Consider the following 25,331-nt stretch of genomic DNA (forward strand, 5'->3'; position numbering starts at 1 on the left):
TAACTGCTGGACAGGCAGGGGGGTGAACGGTCGTCCAGTACTGAGCAGTTTTCACATACGTGCTCCAAGCACAAATCCTTTAGCTCCTGCGCTCAGAGCATCCAGACCAGGGAAGGAACGTCAGCTTTCCCTCCCCGTCCCTCAGAAACAATGCTCGGAGCCTCCAAAGTCCCAAGGAACTGGGCAAAGTCATCTGTCAGCGCCACTTGCTTGTCACCGCATCTGCTTGGCGCTGATGGTACAAGGCATTTGAAAAGCGTTGGTAATAATGTATATAGAAGTTAACTCTTTCCAAAACGATGAACAATGTTGATTTATTTTATGTGCTCGCTTTCTTGGCTCTTTGTTAGAAAATCAAAGAAAAGATTCCTTTTCCCAGAATCTTATAATCAAGAGGGCGTGTTGCTGATGATGCTCAGCTTGGGAATCGGTTGAATGGATCTTGCTCGCTCATAGGAGAGAGATAAAACCAGGGTGTTACAGTTCATGTGAGAAAGAGAAGATGCTATCATCAATAATTTTTATTTAATTACTGCCAGAAGATCTATGCTGAATTTTCTTTGCGTGCTCTCGCCTCCTGCCCTACTCAGTTTAACAGCATTTTTGCAGACTTCCAGTAAACAGAGAATGAAGTTCCAGTTCAAAACCAGCTACATTCCTGGCACAGGGCTGCGGTTGATGTTTACCAGACGCAGACAGAGCGGCAATGGCCAGGCGTCTTTTCCTCAGCCCTCACGGAAAGGCAATGAAAATTATTTTAACCTTGAAAAAAGTACAGTGTCAGAGATTTGTCAGGGGCATGGAAATGCTAACTAAACACCGGCATAACGGGGTGTACGAGTATGATGTTGCTTTGGGCCAAATCCTTCTTGATTGGCCTAAACCACGACACCTTTACATTCGGAGCTTTACTTCTGTGAAAGTACCCAGCTGGAACTCGTTTCAAGAAAAGCCCTGCAGGTTCTCTGACATTTGGAGATTTTCTTAACTAAGCAAATATAGCACATTTACCAATATTCAAAGATGTCTTATAAAAGCAGTATGAATGCAAGAAATAAATGGGGCGGTTATTATTTTATTTATATTTATGCCTTTTACGTTATGCTTATTAGAGGCCAGTCGCAATGTGAATTCCTGGCTAACGGATTCTGCCAGATGCCTGCTGGTTCTCCACAAACGTAACGCAGCCGATGAGAGCACAGCCTCGGGTCGCTCAGTGCAGGGACGGCTGAGGCACAGCGGGGCCCGCTCAGCATCGGGGCGAGGGAGAAGATCTGCGGGTAGGGGGAAGGCTCATGGACCGTGGGGGGCAGTGGGAGAAGGACGGAAGCACTAGCAAGAGACTAATTTTGGGGTGCCCTGGATTTAGTTTCTTTGTGTGTGATGGGCTTTTTTTCCTCTTGGCTGTAGAGCCTCTCCCAGGTAGGCTCTGCGTGTGGTTTTCTCACTGTGAACCCATCTGAGCCTCGACTTGGATAATGTCTGCGTTGATTTAACCAAGAATCTCGGCTTGAGTAAAAACTGTAGGATTTGAGGTTCTGATCCACTGCCTGAAATCTTGGCCCTAAAGAAGTTGGTGGAAGTTTTGCCTTCGAATTCCAACAGGTTTGCTACTTATCTGGAAGTTCTTGTGCAGTTTCTTAACTGACATAAGTTTACGTTGCTTATTAGTAGTCAAAGTTACACTGATCTGGCAAGTTTGGGAGTGCCTGATGCTCTGTTCCAGGGCCGGAGGGCAGTGACAAAAACCAGGGAAGGAAACTAAACTAGTGGTTAAATGCATTGCTAAAGTAGAGGCCCAAAGTGCAAAATTTAGGCTATTTGCTTGTTTTATTTCTAAAAAAAAAAACAACTTCATCACCAATTTCTTTAAGAAATGTTGCCATTATAAGCTGTGCTTTCATGCTTTTGATGATGAGAAATGTTTTACCAGCACGAAAGAAAACACCGAGAGTATGTGAAATGCTGCGTCACTGAATTTATTGTAATGCCTATTATGTGCTGCTATAAAAAGCTTCAGTCAGTAAAAGTATATCAGACTAATACACTTGTGTAAAACGCCTGAATTTGGGGGGTTAACAGATCACCCAGGCTAAATATCCCCCAGTTGAAGCTTTCGTGTTGAACACCTTAATCATCGTTACCGATTACAGATCAATGATAGCGCAATATACCACGAGTTATAAAGAAATAACCGTCCCAGAGGGCAGAGACGGTGGCCTGTTCTCCTAAGGAAGGTGTACTTATCAATAGGGAGTTCATCTAACCTGGCAGAAGTCTTGCTAATGGGGAAAAAAGATTTTACAAACTCGAGAGTTTGGCACAATCTCAGTGCACAAAGGCAGAGCAGTGGGTCTGCTGTACACCCAAACGGAGAATTTGGTGTGAAAGGAGAAAAACGTGTTCCTGCAGTGGGACTTCGTTATATTTAGGATGGGTACGAGACATGGCGGTCATTGTCCCCACCAAACCCAAATGTGGAAATCCGTCTGCACAGAGCTTTCCTGTCTTTGCACTTCTGTCTGTTTTCGTTGAAGGTAACAGCAAGAACTGCAAATAGACTAAGACAACATCCTCCGTTTCCGCCTGACAAACACTGCCTTGCAGTGTTCTGGACTGGTGACAGATGTGGGGAGACAACAAAACATGTTTTCCTTACATCAATATTTTCTGAGTTGCCTTCACAAATATGAGAGAAGAAACTTATTTTTATGTAATCTCCCACTGCAGGGAACGGCGGTGCGTCAGCAGGACTAGCGCTGTGCGGATGCTGGTTACTGGCTTCTGTAGGGCCGTGCGGGAAGATGCTTCGCTGCCTACGCTCGTCCACATCCTCTTAAAGGCCGGGCACTGGGAGAAGATGGAAAGTTGGGGTCAAACAGCAGCATCGTGAAAGAAAACTCAACCTCGGCCCGGCATAATGGTATTTGTTTTATTGGGGATGTAAATTAAAAAGCAGACTGTATCTATCCCAAACAATAATAAAAAAAAATTTAGTAGACAAATATTTCTTAGTGACAGATCAATACTTTTCTCAAGATTCGTATCCAAATATATTAACTTTGCTTACAAACTACATTACTCTAAGTAACAGTATGTTAGAGACAAAAAATCAACTTGTGTATGTTTATCTGTGCATATATGTAGTAGCAAAGTTTTTCGGTAGTACTGTATAACATGAGTCTTGCAGTTTAAGAAATTAGAGGAATTAATTTTGGAACAAAACAGACTAGTGAAAGCATTCAAATTCACTGTTTGACTGGTATAGAAAAATTATCACAGCTCCAGGTCTATTAACACAAGGATTTTCTCATTTAATACATTTACGTAAACGTGACGATCTCTTTTAAAAATTTTCATGTAAAATCCCAGCAGCTGATCCAGATTCCATTCCAGATCCATCTTCGAGCCCCTGATTGTCTGAAGCACAGAAGTATTTCACTTTCAGAGGGTGACCAGGAAGCCAGGTGAGGCGCATGTGACATGAAATAATTTCCTGGAGAACAGATTTAAAAATACATGTATTTTATCATCTTTGTTATGTTCCTCTGTTGATGAAAGAAGGTATTATACACATATGCTCTCTTACCTGTGTTGGGATTTCATGGAGTAGGACAGTGTAGTCAAACTCAATAAAATCATCTTTCCTTACCTGGGCATGTATCAAAAAGAAAAAAAGTGATCAAGAACACAAGTTATATTGATGAAGTTTAGAGTCTACTCTGGTTTACTTGACTGCATTTAGCTTGCTCAGGGAGCGAGATGCATAGGGCTCGAGATGGTGGTTGGCTGGAGGGAGACAGGATTTTATGTGAAGAGACAGGAAATTAGGAGCACTTCCTGCATAAAAACGGGGAATGCGGTAACTGCAGCGTGGCTCAGCAGTCAGACTGTTCTCTGACATGAAACTAGGCTGACTGAGATGCTAATTAATTGAGTTTAACCCTCAAATAAGTGTGAGAATCTAATCTGACCATTAACCTCTCCTTCAGAGAAATCTCGTTCTAAATAACAAGGGCGTAAAACCCAAATGCTGTCTATCGATCACGGGTGACTGAGGGAAACAGAGCTTTGGGAACTCCTATTCTATATGCTGCAGGTGTAATGTTCCCCAGAGAGCGCGCATCAGGTGCTAGACTGATGCAAACCACGAAAACCAAATTTTGTCCAAATGAGTAAAATTATTCCACCAAAACCCGAACAAAATACTTGTCCAGAGGTGAGGATACTTGTACGGAGAAGCCACAGAGATTTTGGGAGAATTAGACACATTACAGACAGCGCGAGATGTTGATGGTTGTTTTATTCTCTGCTGCTTGGTCGACTGTCTGTTAGCTTCTGTAACGCAGACATGTAATTTCCACTCCGCTTACCCACTGCTTCACAGACTTGACTTGTGCCATGAAGTAACCCAAGTTCTCTGTTGACTTTTCCCACATGATGTAACTGCTGCCAGCAACAGCCAAAGCCCACGCTGGCTCCAGGGCAGGTTCAATATTGCCATAGCTGTCTGCGAGGGAGAAAGAGTAATACAAAAATGATTAATCCTGGCTGTTCAGCAGAAAAATGATACACCACGGAGCACTTCTGCCTGGCGTAGCACTGTTCCTGGGAAGCAACTCTTCCCTCCGACGTGTTACAGTCTTGAACAGAGAACTGAAATTGCCAAGAGATGTTATTCATAGCATCCCCACAGGGAGATGAGAAACCCAATATCCAGGATAGCGGAGGGTCCTTACCTAGCTGGGAGGAAAAGAGGGACTGGGGCACTCTGTTTCCAGAGTGGAAAAAATTCTGTTAGTCATCCCTTGTGAATTTCCAGCTGCCGCGGGGAAAGGTGTGTGGGTTAAGGCAGTTGTTATTACTTGAGGACGTTCTGTGTTTACTTGAATATAAAATTGCATAGGTTTGCATTTAAATCCCAAACACCTTCACAACGTTGTGTTGACTACTGTTGTCGATAAACGCAGCAAGTTTGTTTTCTCCCCAAGAACCACTGGCAGGGCGGCATTGTTTTGAGAGTTAGCCCTATGGTTTTAGGGTGCTACTGTAAATATATGTATCTCCTTTTTAAAATGTGTGTACGTTTGCTTATGTTCTTAAAAGTGCCCTGAGTCTTTGAGATAAAATGAAACACAATGCATTATTTGGAGGAATATACCTGGAATATTGTTTCCAATTATTGGTTTGGTTTGGTGCCTAATTTTTTGGTAAAGTCTGTTGTCCTCCTCCTGGAGTTGCTTCTGGTCTTTGGTATGCATGCACTTGATACTGACAACAGGCGGAGACTTTGTCTTGGGATACAACACTGTAGCAAGGCAGCTCCCGGCATTTTCCTGTAAAAGTAGGATTTAAAACAGTTATCTTTAATTGAGATTTTATTTACCAGCAACACATTCTGTAAAAAGCTCTTGGTAGTAACATGTGAAGTATGCAGGTAGAGTACATACATGTCTTCATGAGACGCTTTGTATGAAGCTGTACAGGGGTCAAGATAGTCTTCAGATGGATATAATGTTTTTTCCAGAAAAGTAAATAGGTTAAAACCACAAAGCTAAAGTGATTTAACAGAAGCTTTTAATTTAAGTATAGCAGAAATGCACTAATTCATCTTGGAAATATGTTTGAGAGTTCTCAAGAAATAACATTAATTGATAACAGGGAGTTTCATTGTATCATACTTCAGCCTTAAAACAAAAATAATCTAATGCTTCATATTAAATTCTGAAAATAATCTGAATTTCATAAAAAGTGTAATGGAAAAGCAGATGCTTACTGTCAAATTGCTAATGACAACTGTCTGACAGAATGAATGGAGAGGGAGGTTTATAATTAAAAAGAAGACACAACTGTCATCTCTTTATTCTCATTTTGGTGTGCGGACACAGCAGGAGCTACAGCTGGATAATGAGGACCATGCTGTCACACTGAGCTCACACCATTGCAGAGTTCTGCTCAGGCGCTTGGTTGCCTGACGTGACTTAAACGAGACAATCTCTTCAGGCACTGAGCGAAGCAGGTAGCTGCAGCGCTCCGACCACCGGGACCCCGACGCAGGCAGAGGACTGATTAGGGGAGACACTCGGGTGATGCTAAGAGCAAACCACGCCCCATGCGGGACCGGCAGGTAGAAGCATAATGGTAAGTCTTTCCATTGTGAAAGATCAATTTACGAAAGCACTTAAATGTACCCTGTTTTGGAGATGTTGAAGTTTGTTTAACGCACGCGGTCAGAAGAAGCATGGAGGACCATAAACTCACCCCGCTTTTGTAGTCTTCGGTAGTGAACTGCAGGTAATACTTGTGCCCAGCGTCTGGGATGCTCTGGAAGAGAGAAGGGTTCAGCCATCAGTGTAACTATAGCCTTTACGTACTGTACCTTGCTGAGGTGTTGCTGTGAGCACTGCGGAGGAAAACGAGGGTGCCACGGCTCCCTCACGGCCTTGCAGCATCAGGAAAGTGCTCAGATGAGATGCGCTGAGACAACCCTAGGAGCAAACACAAGGCGTCTTAACAACAACAACAATAAATAACCTTTACATTAAGGGATTTTAAAGCCTTTCCTCACAGAGATATGCAAGAAGAAAAATGCAGCTTAAAGTCCTTCACAGGACAGATTGATGCTGAGTAACTTTAATGAAATTGCGAATTGGTGTTCAGCTTCCAAGGAGGTATTGTTTGCACAGGCTATCAGAGTGCCCTTGGATATATATATGAATCAAATCTTGCTGACCAATTCACAGCTGAACAGGAATTACACACACTAATTTAATCTTAGGGATGCAAACCTTTCTATTTTTTTTTCTGTTGTGACTGGAAAGAGACTAATTTTGCTACACAGCATGTCAGAGCAGGATTCTGTCCTGTCTGCTTTGTTTCGCCCTGAAAATACCGGTCATTAAGTTGCTCAATCAACTATCTGAGATTGTGCTTGTTAAGGAAAAATAAAAGAATACTCCTTGCTGAAGGGAAGCAGCTGATAGCACTTCATGTAGCACAAAACATCAGAAAAGCCTTAGAAATGTACACCTTTGAAATATGTAATTTTCTTGGATTTGTTTGTTTTTTCTTCCCTGTTGCTGACAGAAATGGTTTAGTTAAATTGTATTTTTGGTGTGGGATATCCCAGACTGTCCTGGCCCCAAGCATGCTGAAACAGAAACTAGCTTTTAATGTTGGCCATGAAAAATATTAATTACCCTGAAACAGGATTAATGTCTCATTGAACAGTGTAAGAGCAGAGCCTAATAAAAAGTATTTGCATTATCTGCTCTTTACTTCATTAGTCAGGCTCATATTTTCCTACCAACTTTTAAATTCACTTTTGAAATTTCTGTATTTATTTTTGAGTGGGGAGTCCAAGTAATGAATAGTGTGGAAAAGGTTATATTTATTCAACCAATTGCTTGTAAAATGACATTTTGTGTCGTTTAACTGTTTGGTACATTTCCAAGCCTTTCCTTTGGTTAAATCGGCCAGAAAAAACTGAAAGAAAAGAAGTCTTTTTGTGTGCTTTACTGTGATTTATAAGACAAGCTTTCTGATATACAAGCCTTTCTGTATATACAAGACACTACTCTGTCTGAAAGTTTGTTCCTTTTGCCTATATTACCTGGTTTGGTAAAAGGTGTTCTCTCTTCTCATAAACCTTTTCTATTTGCTACTGGTGTAGGGTATATTGTTACACAGGGGCACGTGTGAGACTGCATGTAGAAAATGCCTTTTACTGGAGAATGTAAGCTGCCTTTTAAAGTGTACGTTTAAGTCAAATTACTGTATTCCAGCAACAGCACCGATTTGTTAGTCTCATTTGGTTTTAAATACAATGCTCTGCAGATAAACAGGAGGGGAATTCTGGCTGTTTGCACAATTTTGAAGATTAGAACCCAAAGCAAACGTGTGCATGTTTTATTTATCTAAACTTGGGCCTTTGTGTTCCCATCATACCTTCTTCCAGGAAGCCATTAATAGCACAATGTTAGCAAAGTTTCATTGTGAGGGCAAGGCCATCAGCCCAGCACCTGCCTTTAGTACATACACGGCGTTATACGCTGCAGATAAGAGGCCAAATTGGTTTAGTCACTTGCTCTACTCTCATGAAATCCCCTCTTGGAGCTTTACAACGAGGCCAGTCTGGAGCTGGACCCAGTTGACACCGTGAAGGGAATGGAGAGAGGAGAAACTAAGCTCTGATTTAAGGGATGATAGTGGATGGGGTTTCCTGCTGAACCATTTCCTCAAGGGGCACAGCACAGCAGCCTGACTGCACACTCCCAGTTACAACATCAGGGTCTTAACGTCGGTAACAGAAGCTCTTTCATAGTTAAGCAGGATCTTTTCTGTCCAGCATATTCAGTCATTTAAAATATGTTCAAATTTTCTTCCAGTATTATTTGTTCTTGCATTGGTGTCACTCTCTGCTAAACAACAACAAAAAAACCCCAAACATTTTTATAGCTGTGGTAACTTTGAGAATAGTTTTTGATCAGATTCTGACAAAATATCTCAGCAGTTTCATTGCATTTGCTTGATATTGAGCACTAATGAAGAAAACAAAATCAATTGGGAACCCATAAACTTATTACTCGGTCTCTGATTCTTCTCACAAGGATATAGAAAAGCTACATGAGTAATGACTTGCTAAATACTCACTTCAAAAACAATACATAATTCTGTGCTTATGGCGTTTTTGAAGTAGATGATACTCTCTCTTCACTTGCAACAACTCCAGCATAGCAGTAATACTCCCCCAGAAAGCTTTCAAGAGCTTTTTTTTTCAGCTAAAATATATATTCAGCACGGGTACACGTAGAGCTTCTGTGATCTTACCAGGGAGAGCGAGAAGGTACGTCTGGCATGAAATCATTTTAACTTTTACAAAAGTATTTCTAGTTTCTAAGAAAAACATCACTTTTATTTCCACTGTTACTTGCCACTATTATCCCAAAACTCATCACTGTAAACCACCACAAGTGTGAGTTAAATAAGAGCTCAGAAATATTAGACATCAGACAAGGACGGCTGGCTGAAAGCAGCCAAAGATAAAAGTGTCCAAAAGAGAAGAAAACAAGTGAGTAATTCATTTTTCCACTGAATATCTGGGTCACGGGATTGTTTTATTTCCGGGCTCAAAATTAATGCAACTTCCATGACAGATTTTTAGTACTGTGAAGGCCAGAATAGAAATGTAAGAGCAGTTCATTCCAGGTCCCAAAGGAGGTTGTTTTGCAATTGGTTTACACTGCTCTAACTCCCCACTGGTGCGGAAAGGGGTGATCCCTCTCTCACCCCTTGCCACGGGCTTCCATCGCTTCACCTCTGTCTTTCCCCACCAGCATTTCTTCCCTGGGACCAGTTTTGAGTTGCTGGATCAGAGGGCTGACCTGTTCACTAAGCGCGGAGAAGCTGGCGCTGCTGGGAGAGGAGCGAGAGAGGTGTCCTTCGGGGGCTTGCCTAAGGGGATTCCCACCTCCCAGCCCTGCCACCGCCCCGCGAGCCAGCCCAGATGGCCTGTGGCTTCTGGAGACACTGATCCACAAACAGCCAGGTGAGCTCTTGGGCTGCCCCAGGCAAGAGGGAAAAGCCAGCAGAGGTGGCTGTTTTCTCTGCCTCTCTGTATCTAGCTTTCCCTAGACAATTTACCTACCCTGCCACTGATTTTACCTTCCACACCCTAACGTGGGGTCCTGTCTGTTGGAAATAAGTAGAAGTCTTTTAGCTGACTTCTAATATTAGGACCACAGTCCTGATGTTAAACTGTTTTGTATCAAGATGAGCTTGTGAAGAGAAATACCCATCTGTAAAGTTGTATTTTGTAGTCCCATTTAAGCCAACGTTGCAGTTTAGCCAAGAGATTACCTAGCTCTACCTTTACACTTCACCTCCTGGTTCACCTGCCTACTGCTCGGTTAGGATTCCCAGCACGGCTTGGTATGGCAGACTGCTACGTCAGTGTTTTGAAAGTTTCCCTCTTGAATTCTAGGATCTTCAGCTGGCACCCACTAATACTTCTCAAAAGTGTATTTTGAAGTGCAGCTGTCAACAATTCCATGAGATGCATGCTACCGTTTCCTAGAAGATACTCACTTAAGAAAAAACCCACATCAATGAGAAGGGACAACAAAAAGAAAACTGCAGCCAATGGCAAGGTAGGAATTATTATATGTTTGGTACATCTCTGCCATTTGCTGCTAGGAGAGAAAAGCACTGAAGTCGCATTTTACCTGAACTTGAAAAATCCTTCACATCTAACAGAGTTACCATACTGGTAACTGTCTCCAGTCCTGTTTCTAATTACCACAGTTTCACTGGCTAGTGGGCTAATAACGTTAGTTTTAAAATACAGTGTTCATGATTAAATTCCATGATATAGTTATCTTATTTTTACTAGATCCAGAAATATACTAGCCTTTTTTAAAAACAAAAAAAAATATTGAAAAAAACACCCCAAAACAAACAAACAAAACTCCAAACCTCCAACATTTCTTTCCCTTGCATTCACATAATATAGCACATTCCTTCCAGGAAATTCTTTTCATTTTTTTACAGTGGAGGACAGGAAAGAAGGAAGTGACCATGTCTAGTACATTTCTACTCGTTTTCACAGACCATGCAAAGAAAAAGGGGAAATAAACTGCAGACAGGGGTTACAGCAAGCTCCTACAGCATCAAGTACTGTGAGGAAATAATAAGGCATTTCACTTCTCTATAAGGAACCAATGTTTTTCTTTCCCATATTAAAAGGCAGGTGGCTGATGGTGGAAAAAGTCCCTTCGCCTCCCCACAACCAAAACTACCTTGCAAATATTCAGTTACGCTGGGGTTGAAAAGAGGATCTGCACTGACCTCTTACTTCTGATACGTCTCTTTACAAGACCAGTGCATTGCTTCCAGTAGCACACACTGCTCCCAGCGGCCATGCTGTAGCTCTTAAATGAGGCACAAGCATTTGTATATGTAAATATATACACATGCACATTATCCAATAAATACAACAGGAGAACTTGTAGGTTTCAAGAGAAGTATCAAATATCATAGTAAATTTCTGTCACAGATGTTTGCAGCGATTTCATAGGAAGAATGAAAAGTCACACTAGCACATCCATCCTCAGCATCAATCACGCTACATGTTTACTGAGGTTTTGGGGATTGATGATGAGTGTAGGTAACAGTTACCTAAAGGCTACGGTCTCAGATAAATCTGTAGCAGGACATTGTGTTTGCATTCCCAGACAGGCAGCATGACCAATGCTATCTTTTAGCCTTGCATTACACAAAGCAATACAGAAATTCCAAATTGTTATGCAGTAGTTCGTGTTTTGCCAAATTTAATTGGAAATTATTCTGGTCTCTTAAATATTGTGTGCAACTCAAACAGGCTTCAAATTGTTTTGGAACCACTGTCAACTGGGATATGAGTGAAAGATTGGGGGTCAAGTTCAATGTTGTAAGGACCGCAGTGGTACATCCTAAGCATTTAAGCCTGGCTTGGAACTTCTTTCTTGAAAGGGAAGATTTTACACTACAGAATATTTTTCTCAATTTTAGGAGTGAGGGCCTGGATTGAACAAGCTGTGCAGATGCCGAAGGACAAACGTAAGATCTCCTTTTCAGGTGCCACAACTGTGAAAAGTGGAATCCAGTGCTGCATTTGGCACTTCAGACTGTGAATCCAGAACAAGCAGCCCTTGCTTTAGGGACCTGCCCAGCACTAGCCTAGAGAGAAAGACTAGGATGAGAGGGCTGGTCTTAAATCTCATCCACTGTGACAGCTTAGACCTTCCTCAGCTCTGCAGCAAGGTGGTGCTTTCCTTCCAGGATCTACATCCTTGGGTGAACGTTCTCCAGAAGTTTTTGCCTGTTCTCTTACTTTCAGAAACTGAATAAGCTGTAAAAAAAACCCCAAACAAACCTGTAGCCAAAGGAAGAGAAGGGCTGCAGTGGCACAGTGCTTGCAGGCAGCAGCCCTGCCAGTCGGGGCACGGGGTGCAGGTACACCGGGGATGCCCTGGGCACCTCCTCGAGCATCCCTAACAAGCTCTCCGTGACATGAAAGTTCTGCTCCTGTAGCTGCTCCTATCTAGGATTCTCACCCCTTTTTGTCACCTCAATTTGGTAAGTTTTTTTGGAAGATAAAGGCATGTTTTCTGATGGGAACTGTGTCACCTTTTGTTGAGCTCTCGGTCTCCAGAGATAGAAAGCCGAAGTCCTTTCTGTCCCTACTCACACAAAGTAGATGGTTGCTCCAGAAGCGACTCTGCTGAAAATGATTACTTATCTAACTTTTCTTTCCATCATGTGCCCACCACGTGCCTCAGTTTCCTCTTTCCCTCATCTGTTCTTTTGATTCTAGGTCGGGGCGCTCGTAGCAACCTTGACCAACATGCGGGCCGCTGGGCTTGGATTTGGGGGATGTTTAAATCATTAGTGAGTTAATGTCCTTTTGAGGTGGATCCTCACTTCTCTCTGTGGGGACCTGGTGCCCTGAGCCCCCCTGAGAAAGGGGTGGCAAGACAGCGGTGCCCAGAGGGGACCCGGTGCCCCAGGCTCCCTGAGGGAAGGGGTGGCAGGACAGCAGTCCCTTGAGGGGACTTGGTGCCCCGAGCCCCCTGAGTGAAGGGGCGGCGGGACAGTGGCCCCCTGAGGGGACCCAGTGCCCCAAGCTCCCTGAGGGAAGGGGTGGCAGGATAGCAGCCCCCTGAGTGGGCCCAGTGCTCTGAGTCCCCCGAGGGAAGGGGCAGCGGGACAGTGGTCCCCTGAGGGAACACGATGCCCCGAGCCCCCCTGAGGAAGGGGCGGCAGGACAGTGACCCCTTGAGGGGACCCAGTGCCCCAAGCTCCCCGAGGGAAGGGGATCAGGACAGCAGTGCCCTGAGGGGACCTGGTGCTCTGAGCCCCCCTGAGGGAAGGGGCAGTGGGAGAGCGGCCCCCTGAGGGATGCGGGAAGGTGCCCAGTGCCCAGCGTGGGGCCGCGCTAAACTCAGGGCGGCTCAGCTCCGCACCACCGCCCTGCTCTTCTTCTTCTAATAATTATTATTACTTGTACTCTTCCCAGCGTCGCCGTAAAGACAGCGCCTGCCCGCCCGGGGACCCCCTCTCCCGCCCCAGCCCCGCCGCAGCCAACACCCCCCCCCGCCCCGGCGGCTGTCCCCTACCTTCAGCGTGGCTTTGCGGACCTGCCCCAGCGCCTGCAGCGCCCCGGGGGACGCCGCCTGGAAGTTGAGGTAGTGCAGGGCCACCCGCGCCGCCCCCGCGGCCAGGCGGCTGCTGGGGTTCAGCTCCCGCTCGGCGCCCGGCGCCGCCGCCGCCAGCAGCAGCGGGCTGAGGCGGAGGAGGAGGAGGAAGGCGGCGGGCGGCGCGACGCTGAGCCCCTGCATGGTGCTGAGAGGCGGCGGGTGACCGAGGCGGCTCCGCACTGAGGCGGGCTCCGCCGCGGGCCGGTACTAATAGCGGGGGGCCCGGCCCGCTACCTCCCGCCCTCCCTCCGCCCGCTGTCAGTGCCGGGAAGCGCTCGGGGAAACTGTCCCTTCGGCTACTCCCCTTCCTCTCAGCCCTCCCACCTGCTTCAGCCCGGCTGGGGGCCTTGAGGGGAGCCGGGGGAGTCTGAAGGGAGCCGGGGGGCTTGAGGAGGGCCAGGGGGGTCTGAAGGGAGCCGGGGGGCTTGAGGGGGGCCAGGGGGGTCTGAAGGGAGCCGGGGGGCTTGAGGGGGGCCGGGGGTGGTGGTCTGAGGGGAGCCGGGGGGGGGTCTGAGGGGAGCCATGGGGGCTGAAATGAAAACTTCCTGGCAAACCCAAAAAGCAGGAAAAAAAGAAACTGTTTTATTACAGTTCACTGTTCATCTTCATAGCCTGATGCAGACAGGTCTGTAATACTTTTTGCAGATCGCTCTTTTTCAGGCATTGAGGCCTCATGTGAAAAACTGTGTAACTTCATAACTGTAAGAGCTTTCCCAAGAGAAACAGACACACAAGAAAGTCTCACACACCAAAAATGATCGCTGTAATCCAGCTACCAAGAAGATGCTCAATTCATATAGTATAGTTAAAGTTATGACCCTCCAGTGTTAAATTCATCCAAGATTAATTCCAAAGGCTAATACATTCATATTTGCCAAGAGCAAGGGGGTTATTTAATTCTGGAACAGTTTCTGGTGAATAAGGAATTAAGGCTGTTGTAAAAATAGTGCTGTTAGATGAGAAGACTCTTTCATCTTCATCATTTTTCAGGTGAATTCATTTTGAGAACTGAGTCCTTATACTAAATGCCCTTTTTAATCATAGAAGTTTTTTACCCCTTATCAGCTGTCTCTTAAATTTTCTGTATTTAAAAGCATCACTCAGGCTTCAGTCATGTTAGCTTTCTCAGAATTTTAGATTCTACCAGAAATAGGATTACTGCCCTACCATGAGAGCAAACTAGTCTATATTCCAAAAAACCCCTAGTTCCAAGAACTAGCCTGAGACCCCCTGGTCCCCTCGGCCAGGAGAGGTGCTCATGTGAGGTGAGCGACTGTCGCTTCAAGACAGATGTGCAATTATAATAACAGAGAGCAGATACAAGTAATTATGTGGAAAAAACCCCAAACATTTATCTCTTTCTCAGTGTTACAACAACTCAACACTTCCCAAAACTAAACGGGCTTGCTCAGAGAGAAACACACTTTCCCTGAGATACAGCTGAAATATTCCAAAAATTATGCATGAGAAGCAGAAGGAAGCATTCCTCCCTGAAATAAATCTTACTACGTGAAGTTTTTTGGAACCAGTACGGTTGTATGTCTCATAGTGTGAAAAAAATGAACTGAGACAGCAGCCCGGTGGCCAGATTCCCTTAAGATGATTTTTAGGACACAAGTGGGCTTGCTGCCTTGCTACTCCTGGAAGCATCTCTTTGGGAAAGACTGAATGTAGTGTAACATAAAAGACCGCAATACTTCCCAGGTCAAAAATGCTTGGTTTTTTTAATGACCTAGTCTATTACCATCCGCGCAGATGGGTGTTAGTTATGCGCAGCTGGGAATCTATTTTTATGTTTCTGCATGTGTATTGGGGCAAGCTTCTGGCCTGGAACATCAGAGAAGTAAATCAGAACTCTGGTTAAAGACTTGCACAGCCTCTCATGGAGCATTAACTTGCCTTTATTACTGTAACGCTTTTTCATAGAACTTGAAATTCAGTATTTTTGAGGCTTTCCTACGTGAGGGAGAGGATTATTACAATGAAAGCATAACATTCTTTATTACACCGTTTTCTGTGCCATCCAGCTAATTTAATTGCCCTGACTTTGTTGGTGATTACAATTATCCTTATTGAAATACTTCCAGTAAGTAACAGTTTGTATCATCACATTCTCTTGCACACTGTTTTCTTTCTTTCTGTTGGGGCAGAAGATGCAGACATAGTTCCTCCCTTTTATCTTACCTTCCCAGAAACCCTGTGCTGTTTCTGCTTTGTCCCTTCTGCAACTTTCTTTATTCCTTTTTGTTGCTGGTTAACAAATTCTTTGTTACACATTCTTTGTAACAAATTCTGGAGCACCTCAAGAGAAATGGGCCATGTTTTGGGTGCAAATGTAAGATGAAGACAGCTGTATCAGGTCAGGCCAAGGGCTCCTCTAGCCCAGTGTCCTTTAACAGCGCCTGTCCTCCTACCCTAGCATGATTGTTTTTCTGTAATACACAATGGTTCTAGACAGAATTACAAACATGTTCATTCCCCATCTCTTTCTTTGCCATTATTTAGCTTTTTGTCTTCATCCCCAGAGAGTCTGTGTATCCTGTGTGGTAGTTTCCTCTGGGACGACTTGTATTAGGGAGATAATATAATTTGTTCTGGGGAACCAATCGTACTAGAAGACGGTAAAGTTTTCATAAATTCAGACAATTTCAGTAAGTTCAGCATCCAGGAAAAGTGTGCAGCTATGCAGTTTGGGGTTTTTTTGCCTTCAGTCTTAATTGACAGTGTCAATAACTTATGCAGCAAATTAAGTTTCTTTTCTCTAATTTAGGGGCCAAACTTCTCATCTGTACCTGAGTTATATCCCATATAGAAAGGTTAACTTTAGATTAATTTGACATCTCTCCGAGTTTTACAGCGCACTGCTTTACTTAACATCATACCTGGAGTCACACAATTGCTTAATAGAGGGTAATGGCATTTTTAATATATTTTTGGAGGGAAGTGTTTATAAAATTTTGCAGAGGGAGCAGGCTAATTTTTTCCTTATTGAAACACTTGCCTTGTTTGTCTCTAATATTTTCTCTTTAGCTAGAAGAAACCAAGATCCAGTCTTTTCTCATTTATCCTCGCTGTGATGACAGCTCCGAAGTTACTTTTAAAACAAAATACAAAGCGTGAGTCTCCTTAGCTGACACAGGAGATCTAAGCAGCACCAATTGTTTCCTGATGCTATCAGTTCGCTTCATGCACTTCATTTCTCACAGCAGCGCTCTGGAGGTAGAACGAGCGGCTGAGGATGTCACTGGAGTGGAGGAAGCACAGGCCATAGAACGGCGAGCAGCGAGGTGGTGAGAAAAACTTTGGTGCAGGGTAACAGAGGGTGGGGAGGGAGGAGGTGAGGACTGCAAAGGACCAGCTTCTCCAACTCATGACCTTGGTGTACTCATGTGCTGCAGCTGTCCCTGGTCAGCGAAAGAAGTTAAAACTACCCTGCGCAGAGGTTTCACACTCACGGTTTTGATGCCTTAGGTTTTGTGGGAGTTCAGAGGCTTAAATGAGAGCCAAGAGCTTAAAAAGAGGTGACAGTTAAAAAAGAGGTAAGAGCTTAAAGCAAAGTAAGAATTTAAAAAGAAGTAGGAACTTAAAGAGAAATAAGAGCTTAAAGAGAAGAACTTGTAGATCTGTGTCTTTGTCACTCATGCTGGAAAAGCCTGCAAACTCCTGATGCCTGAACCGTGAGGCTTTGAACCTATCCGTAACTTTCTAGGTACTTCCTTTTCCCTCTTATGTTCTCCTCCTTTTCCTGCTTTTTCGGTCACTGTCGCTGTCAGTGATATGGTTGTTTCCTTCCTCCCAAGTGCAACAAAGAGGTTGTGAGTAACCAAGACCTGAGGGTCAGTACAAGGACAGAGAACCTCTATCACAAAGCAGGGACAAGAAGGAATTTCCATGGCAATTTCCTAAATTGCTGTAGAGATTACGTTGCTATAATTTGCTGTTGATCGAATGTGACTCTTAATTTACAAAGAAGCATTTTGACTTGGGAAAATAAAAGCTCAAATGCTGAACAGGTCTAGGTCAGGGCTGGGGGGTGTTCCTAAATATGTACAAACACAGGCATTTGCTGCTTCCACAACATTTAGAAAATGTATTTATTTTAAACCCTGATTTTATGTATCCCTTAAAAGCCAAAAGTACATCCTCTAACAGCCAGGCCTCAAGCTAGGCTCTCCTCACTTGCTTCAGACTTTGGTGACAGTAAAAACGAAGCTCTACAGCATGTAATATCTGAACAAAAGGAGCCAGAGTGAGTGATCTAACTTGAAGTGACATCTATATTCCCGTTAGCTAGAATGCAGGGCATGTGGGTTTTGTCCTTCTAGTATATCTTTTTACTTCTCATCCCATTTGACTTGGTCCAGATTCATAGAGGACGGTAGTCATGTAAGTTACATGTTCATAACCTCTCTCACTTTTCCCTTCTCCGTTCTTCTTTAACAAACTGTACATTATAACAAATTTCCGAACATGAACATTGTGTGGTGGTTTGCATCATGCTTATGTCACATCTGACTTGGACCCTTTAGAAATGGAAATGAGGGTTGTTTCAGGCAGCTGGTCTAAAAAGCATTCTGAGGTTTTCATTTTCTTACCATCTTCTTTCATACATCAAATGCTTGTTTAGAGGCCAGTTATTCCTAATTTGTTTCATATTTGAAGACTATTTCTATATCCTTTGTAAGCATTTTACAACAGACCTCACTGGCTCATAATCACTAACAGATGACTGTAATATAATACAATGAATTTGGACAAACTTCCGTTTATTTTGTTTTGCAACTTTTCCAGTTCTAACTTCATCATCTTGCTGTAGTTAAAAACAAGCTCTGTTACTTGATTTTAAGTGAATTGTTTATGGCTTCCCCCTCCCTCCCCCCCCCCAGTTATGGCTTGATTTTATTCTCAATAATTAATCCCAAGAGCTTATTTTCTGTGTAATTAGTCTCCAAATTTTTTGCTGGATAAATCAAGCTTTGAATAGGTGATCTTGTAATGCATTGCTGGGCTGACCTTGCCTATGGTAAAGCACAGGCATAAAAATATGTATATTAGTTTTAGTGTGGCCCTTTTCTTTCCAAGGAAACTTGGTTTTGAATGCTTCTGACTATTTTTAAATCTTTCTGGTTATGGATAGGATTTTTTTAAAAAGACAAATGTGTATTCAGCATCAGCAGTGACAGAGGCCCTTCTTGCATACCCAGGTAACAGAATTTTCCCAACGGATTTTATATATGTGACTCAACACAGACTGTGTTTCCTGCAGGTGTTAGTGCTCCAAATGTATGAGATGCTGTATTCTTACAAAAGGGCAGGCTATGTTAAAGCCAAAATGAAGTCTCTTATGTTTTGAGTGAGTGTACAATAGACAAGATTTCTAAAAACCCGTGTATCGTGCGTGTCAATTGGCCTATGGGGAAGTTTGCTGCGTAGCTGTAATAGTTCCACAGGGAACTAACAGAAGAATAAACAAGGAGAGAGAAAGCAGTTGAAGCCAATAAATGCTCACTGTGACATGAATTACCTTCATGGTCTTTGACTTGGTCTCCTGTTAAACTTATGGGATTGTTTTTGACCAGAATTGTTAGAGCCAGGAAAGGAAGAAAAGTGAAAGGACTTGAAAGCCATCACTTAAATGCAAGTTATTTGCGTCAGTACAGGAATACCACTTGACATCTAAGGGATTGCAATATCTGTGTCCATTGAGAAGGTCGAGTAAACCCTTCTGGGCAAAAACCTGCAGATTGATCGATGCCGTCTGTTTCCATTGTTTTGTATATTTTTATATTGCTTTTAAAATGCACGCCAACATCCTATAAAAGTGAAACAGTCACAAGTAAGCTTCGGAGCTCTCTTTGAGCTGCTCCTGTGTTGTTGACAAACTTTTCCAGTGAACTATCCATCAGGACTTCTGGTCTTGTTGCTTGGAGGCTCCTCCAGTTCCGAAGTGATGTTTGATGGTGTAAATAATCTTTAATCTCCCATTCTACTCTCTTTCCCTAAGGTCTTTGAAACCAAGTGCCTTTTTTTTCAATACCTACTCTAGCTTTAGTGTATCAAATCAATACCTTTTACAGTGTCACACGTTTAAGTGCAGAAAAAAACTTTGTGAACCCAGTGAAACAGAGAAGCACAGTAATTCTCAAGCACATGAGCATTTATAGGATCCTCTTTTAGTGTACTTCCCCAAATATGAACAGTGGCTGCGGTATAAATGTGCTAGCATCAATTCTAGTAACACGAAGCACGTGCAATTTGGATCCTCTCCCTTTAATGGTGGTATCATATGTACCTGGGGAATTCAGCATGAAACTCCGTGTCACTGGGCTGCATTTTCAGCCGTTTCAAGCGACTAATGCAATACACACCACTGATTCTTCGGGTTTTTTTTGATGGCGTATTTCATAATAGAACCACTTTTAAAGTCATCTACCTTGGGGAATAGTCACAAAGCTAAGATTTACCACATTTACCGCTATTTTTAGTTTCTTAACCTTTATCAAGTGTACAAGACCGATGCCACACGTGTTGCGGTGCTGGCTCCTCTGGAGTGAGTCTGGCAGAAAAGTGTTGATATGAAAGGCTTGGAGAGTGTTTCTTGGGATGGACTTTGCTTGGGGCTTACTGGCTTGAGAAATGAGACAGGCTTATAGCAGACGACTAAATTTAAGAAACAAATAATGGAATCAAAAACTATATTTTGCTAGAAAATTGGAATATAGATGAAATGACCTAAACCCAAGGACAGTGAAAGGCCATATATTATAGCCAGGGAGAGTAAATCATTGCAGATTATTATCACTGTTATTCTGACATTAAGAAGGAGACACAGAACATTTTGCTAACATATTTGGATAATTTGATTATGGGACAGGTATGGAACAGAGAAATCTTAGTTTATAGACTGGCCTCAGCAAACAAATCCCTTACATGCCCAGAGACATAGAATCACACAGAGCCAAGAATAAACACAAGCAATAAATAATGCCTATTAATGAACTGAAATCACAATTCTGCCTTGTAAATGTAACTGTAACAAATGGATCTTGGATGCATGCTCAGGCCTGTTTAAAAATAAACAGAAATTAAAGTGGCCATTTAAAGATGAAGCGCTGATAGGAATACACACCTATTTGAGTGTTTTGTACCACTGATGGCTGTCACAGAGGAAGTCAGCCGTAAGCTTGGGCAGAGCCGTGACGTTTGGTTAGAGTCTTTCCTTCCTTTGTACAGCTCTTACGGCCGTGCTGCCCCTCAGGAGGTGTCTGGACAGTGCTCCAGATCTCCAAAAGACGGGGTCTACAATGAAGCCTCTAAAGCAGTTATTGTATGAAATTCCTCCAGGCAGGTCCGGAAGGATGCTAAGTCACGACCCCTCGCCCCCCACACAAACTATTTTAATTTGTTTGAGGCTAACATTTACTCATAGCTGATAGCAATAAAAAATCCCCTTGAAATACCGGCTTTTTTGACACTGATTTTATAAAGATTCAATGTATGTCACTGTTAAATAACTATTGCAACAGAACAATAATTTTTGAAGTGTTCAGTTGCACAATGTTTAAACAAGGCATTAAATATTTGCACAATAAGGGAATGACGCCTCAGTTAATGTTTTAAATAAGGTGGGGACAAATGAGTGAGTTCAAACACGAAATTCTACAACATTGTATCACAAACCGTCTTTCCTGCAAGGTGACGTGTTTGACAGGATCCAGCACGAGTAACAATTGAGAGGAAACACATTTTCCATGTCTCGCTCCCTATATCCTCCCATTTGTCCTCTCCTTTGTGACCACTGTTCTCTCTGTCCATGGCAGCAACTGATTCCAGGGGTCTGCTCTCCCCGGGAGTCACGGATGCTGAGCTGTAAGGTCCCTGGCTCGTATCCTTGAAAGCCAAAGCACTGGTAGGAGCACAGCTGGGGACAATCCCAAGCTGTCACTCCTGAACTGATTGTCCTGGGCAAACAGGCCTAAAAGGTGATCCTAGTTTATATATTTATTAATAATTTCTGACATCTCTCAGACAAAAGATGAAACGCACACACACAAAATACTCCTCATTGAAAGGTTCCGTTGATTAGCTAAGGATGTTATTCAGGCTGGAAAATAGGTAGAATTTACTGTTAATTCGCTGGTAGGAAGAAGTTTTGTTGCAGGGAGACATTTCAGAGATTGATTGATTTATGTGTGGCATTTTGTCTTCACATACTGAATTTTGTGCTTGCTTTTCTTTTTAAGTTTAGCTCAACATTAAATACTGTAATCTGTATTCATGTTAGTAGATATATTACCCAATTTTCACCTCACACCTATAAAATGGTGTGATGACAATTTGCAGGTCACTAATTTTACTCTTCTGCAGGGTTTCCTGTAACACCAGATGATGCAGTCCTGGAGCAGATTGACCACCCTGATAGCAATAAAGGCAGGTTACTCTTCAGGAGCTTCTAAAACCATCTCACAGAACAAATCAAAATCCATATTGTGATTTTTTTTTCATTGCGAGGTTCATATTTAGTTATTGGAGATACTACTTATGTGGCTTAAAAAAAACACTGGAACTATATTTTTACACTAAGCATGAGGTGAATATGGAATGAAATCATTAGAGCAATTGTCTCCAGTTCTTTAAGTCATTCATAGAGATATTATCTCCTTTACATACTAATGAATGGTTTGTTTTCTCAGCACGTCTCTCATTGGTCAATGACAGTTTTCTAATCACTGCTCCATCTCATGATAATCTCATTTTCTCAGTTCTGATTAGAAATAATTCCTTCTTTGTCCTTTTCTGCATCACCGTATGTTCCCAGAACTTCTGAGAAAATGATCTTTTTTTCTTGATTAGTCATACTGTTTTGACAAATACGTACTTGTTTCCTCACGTAAATGTATAAGAACGATTGTGTTTATTTCTCCCCATTGCGTAGCTGCACTTAGTCAGCAGGGTGATGGCAGAGTCAAAATGAAAATCTCTCTGTTAGGTTTAAGGATTAAAGAAAATAGGGAGAAAGAACATCGCTTACAAAGCACAGAGTTCAGCATGGCCAATGTGGTACTTTTCATGAGCATTGTAGTCACCGAAACACTGTTTATACTGAAAAAAATCCAAGTGACAACCGAAAGCTATGATCTCAGCGGTGGCTTTGATCCCGCGGTAAGACCGACTAAAATATTTTCAGCCATTTAAAGCTCAAGGAAAAAACAGTTTGTGAAGAACAGTGGAAGAGCACTAAACAGTAATTTTCAGCAACATTAACTCCAGTTGGAGACACTACGAGGAGAAAGTTCTTCAACTTTCATTGCTGTTAAATTTAAGTGAGCTTGTGTAATCTGGCAAATCTCTGCTGCCACGAGCTGAACGCTGCACAAGGGCATCACGCTATGACAGGGAGTGAGCTGACCACTTGTGCAGTTACCTCTCACTATGTGACATTGTAAAAATGGTTTTTACTGAATATGCTGAACTAGACGTTGATGTTTAGTATTTTTCCTTTATATTAAGAGCTTCTATGAGAAATAGAGCAAATGAAAATGGGCAATCTTTCATGTCATGCATAGTCTAAATGGTAGTTCTGGTCTGGGAAAATAAACATTTGGTATATTCAAATGTTTGATATATTTTATCAGATTTTTGGGGAAATCTACACCCTAGTCTCTAATTTTACACATCAGCAGATTGGTAGGTCAAAACCTAAGATTTTTATGGAACTTTACTCATATTTTACTGATGGGGAATGTGATATTTAATCAGTTTCCCTGGAAATGATTGGCATATTGGTATAGATCAGATGTTTATGTCCAGGTCCTGCATAAACCACAGACCTGTTTTTTGGTTGGGATTTGTTTTTGCATATCTAGATCTAGACATAACAGCATTGAGCAGTCATCGGGTTTCTCCTCCAATTTGTAGAACACATTATTTTTCGGCTGGTGACCAGCCTTTCTAGCACTGTGTTTGTTATCACCACCAAAATGCACCTAACTCATTAGCTAAGCTTCTCCTGACAGGGAATACAGTGTGATCTGGGAAATTATTCTGCTGTTTCACCAAATCCAGGTGAAATGCCAGGGATTTGGGTTTGATAGCCTCCCAAGCCTTTAAGAAAATGCAATTTATGGCAAAAAACAGATTAATATTTTATATTTTACAGATGCAAATTTGACATTTTCTGTTGGGACATCTCTGTTTCTCCTGCTGACACTAATACATTAGCAATGAAACCTTGGGATATGGCAAGTTCTGATCAGAAGTGGTATGCGATGCATCAAACACAACTCTGTGCCATTTTCCTTTTATGGGGGAGCTGCTTTTTAATGTCAGACTGTCGGTACGGAATCAATGTTAGAGGGAGATGTGCGGTTTGGGTTACAATGTAAAACTATGTCGAGGATGGTTTTGCTAATTTTTTGGAAGAAAAAATGCATCCACAATTGTGGAATTTTATTCTTCCTGATATAATTGTTATTAGGTGTTATTATAATGTGCTGAAGTATTTGTGTTGACATCTCAGATGAAAAGATTTGCTGCCAGTCTAAGAGCCTGATGCTATAATCTTCTGTTAGGTAGGATTGGGCTTCAGATCTGTAATACATTCACAAACTAAACATATTGCCACATGTATATGAAGAAAAAAAAATATATTTTGACAGAGGCATAACACACACCGTTGAAGTACTGCTGTGAACATTGTGTTTAAGATTTCCTTCCTGAATCCCTGATCACATCCACCCTTTCCTTTTGAGAGAATTTTTAATTGCGGGTAGTATTCCATTCTTGGTCTTGTCCAAACAAATCTGGAAGATCTAAGGGAAATTATTGTGTAAAAGAAAAAGGGGGAGAACTTTTACTTTTTTCTGTGTAAGACATGACGATTGCAGAGTTTTCCATACAGATAGCTCAAACCCATATTGACATTTTGTTTTGCCTTTTTTTAATAGTCCTGGCTGACCTTGCTTCCGAAGGGGAATGTGAAAAACAATAGCAGGGGAGCGAATGCTGAGCGTATTTAAGGCACAATAATGGGAAATGCTGATGACCTCCCATTGCCACTGAGTCCTTTTCCTTTCCCTGGCAAAACCTATGGCTCGTCCCCACCACCGCACTACTGGCCCCTGGGTACATGAGCCTCTTCAACAAGGTAATTGTTACCAATATTAAAAACATATATATTCTAGTGGTAACATATTAAGGGTAAGATAAAATCTCATCACAAGACGAAGATAAACTTTAAAATTACGCATAATTTGCTGCTTATGCTAGAGACAGGCTAATTTTTAATAGCGGTTTTCTCTCAGTAGCATCTTCCCGTTTAATTTCTAATGAATGCTTGGTTAAGTACTATTAGCGCTCACTTTGAATAAAAACACTGCTGATTGTATACATGGATTTTTCCTCTTGACATTTGTGAATCTACAAAGCAGGAGATTAGGTTCAAGAAGTCTGCTATCCATTGGCTTCTGTACAATAATAGATCAATTTTAATTGTAATAACTGGACTTTTGTACTGACCTGAGTTAAAGTGAAAGTGTTTTCCAAAGTAACTTGATGTAGCACAGTCACGATTTAAATTGAGAAGCGGAATACAAGTTCCTTTGTCGCTGTTGTTTCTGTATATTCTGCTACGCCATAGTCTGGAGGCTTTCTCCAGAAGGTTGAGCATGTATTTTTAACTGTTATAACTTTGTCACAATGCACAAGCTGCAGACAGAGATGGAGAAAATTAAAGTACTTCCATAGTAGCTGAGGATTTTCAGCAGTCAGTGCTTGGCCCTGCACGGATTGAAATTGCAGGTGTGCCCAGAGAAAGCACAGGCGAGGCAGAACGTGTTCATGGACAGAGAGGAGAAGGCAGGGGATTCTATAAAGCACTGGTGAGAGCAATGGCATTTTGCCTAGTATCATCACCGCAGACAGCAAAAGCCGGGAGGACGCTACTCTGAAACCATGGGCATAAATGCAATCCCCGTTTTGCACTCTGAACATTTGTCAGTATGGAAGCCTACAGATTTAACCTCGAATTACTCATGCAGAGATTTCATTCAGCCTTCTAGGTGGAGCCCAATGTAACTATGTGGTTTTGCAGTACTA

The 25,331-nt window shown here is 42.5% G+C and overlaps 1 protein-coding gene and 1 long non-coding RNA gene across 4 annotated transcripts; one reads left to right on the forward strand and one right to left on the reverse strand.

Annotated features, from left to right (window-relative positions):
* Positions 1-1,699: 1,699 nt before the first annotated feature.
* LOC309675062 (ovocalyxin-32-like) lies at positions 1,700-13,402 on the reverse strand. Of its 3 annotated transcripts, none has more exons than XM_082487269.1 (7): positions 13,155-13,402; positions 6,262-6,324; positions 5,162-5,336; positions 4,374-4,510; positions 3,590-3,652; positions 3,328-3,496; positions 1,700-2,850 (listed from the first exon to the last, which is right to left on the reverse strand). In XM_082487269.1, exons 1-6 carry the CDS (start codon positions 13,374-13,376, stop codon positions 3,347-3,349), a joined length of 810 nt encoding a protein of 269 aa, XP_082343395.1. In that variant the 5' UTR covers positions 13,377-13,402; the 3' UTR covers positions 1,700-2,850; positions 3,328-3,346. The 3 variants fall into 3 exon arrangements, with proteins under 3 accessions (XP_082343395.1, XP_082343396.1, XP_082343397.1); XM_082487270.1 differs by having other exon boundaries at positions 3,322-3,496; XM_082487271.1 differs by lacking the exon at positions 1,700-2,850 and having other exon boundaries at positions 2,919-3,496; positions 13,155-13,391.
* Positions 6,091-11,672, forward strand: LOC309675064. The gene is made up of 4 exons (XR_014269447.1): positions 6,091-6,141; positions 9,336-9,547; positions 9,983-10,148; positions 11,548-11,672. It is a non-coding gene; the product is annotated as an uncharacterized lncRNA (long non-coding RNA).
* Positions 13,403-25,331: the final 11,929 nt, after the last annotated feature.

This window comes from Vanellus vanellus (assembly GCF_965231255.1).
Source record: "Vanellus vanellus genome assembly, chromosome: 8".
NCBI lineage: Eukaryota > Metazoa > Chordata > Aves > Charadriiformes > Charadriidae > Vanellus > Vanellus vanellus.

Bases quoted from the DNA above. Each gene is read 5' to 3' on its own strand.
- LOC309675062 (XM_082487269.1), bottom strand. From the start codon at position 13,376: ATGCAGGGGCTCAGCGTCGCGCCGCCCGCCGCCTTCCTCCTCCTCCTC. The intron at 5,337-6,261 runs GTGAGTTTATGG...CTACTTTTACAG, and splicing joins CCGAAGACTACAAAAGCGGG to GAAAATGCCGGGAGCTGCCT. The intron at 3,653-4,373 runs GTAAGCGGAGTG...ATACATGCCCAG, and splicing joins TCAAGTCTGTGAAGCAGTGG to GTAAGGAAAGATGATTTTAT.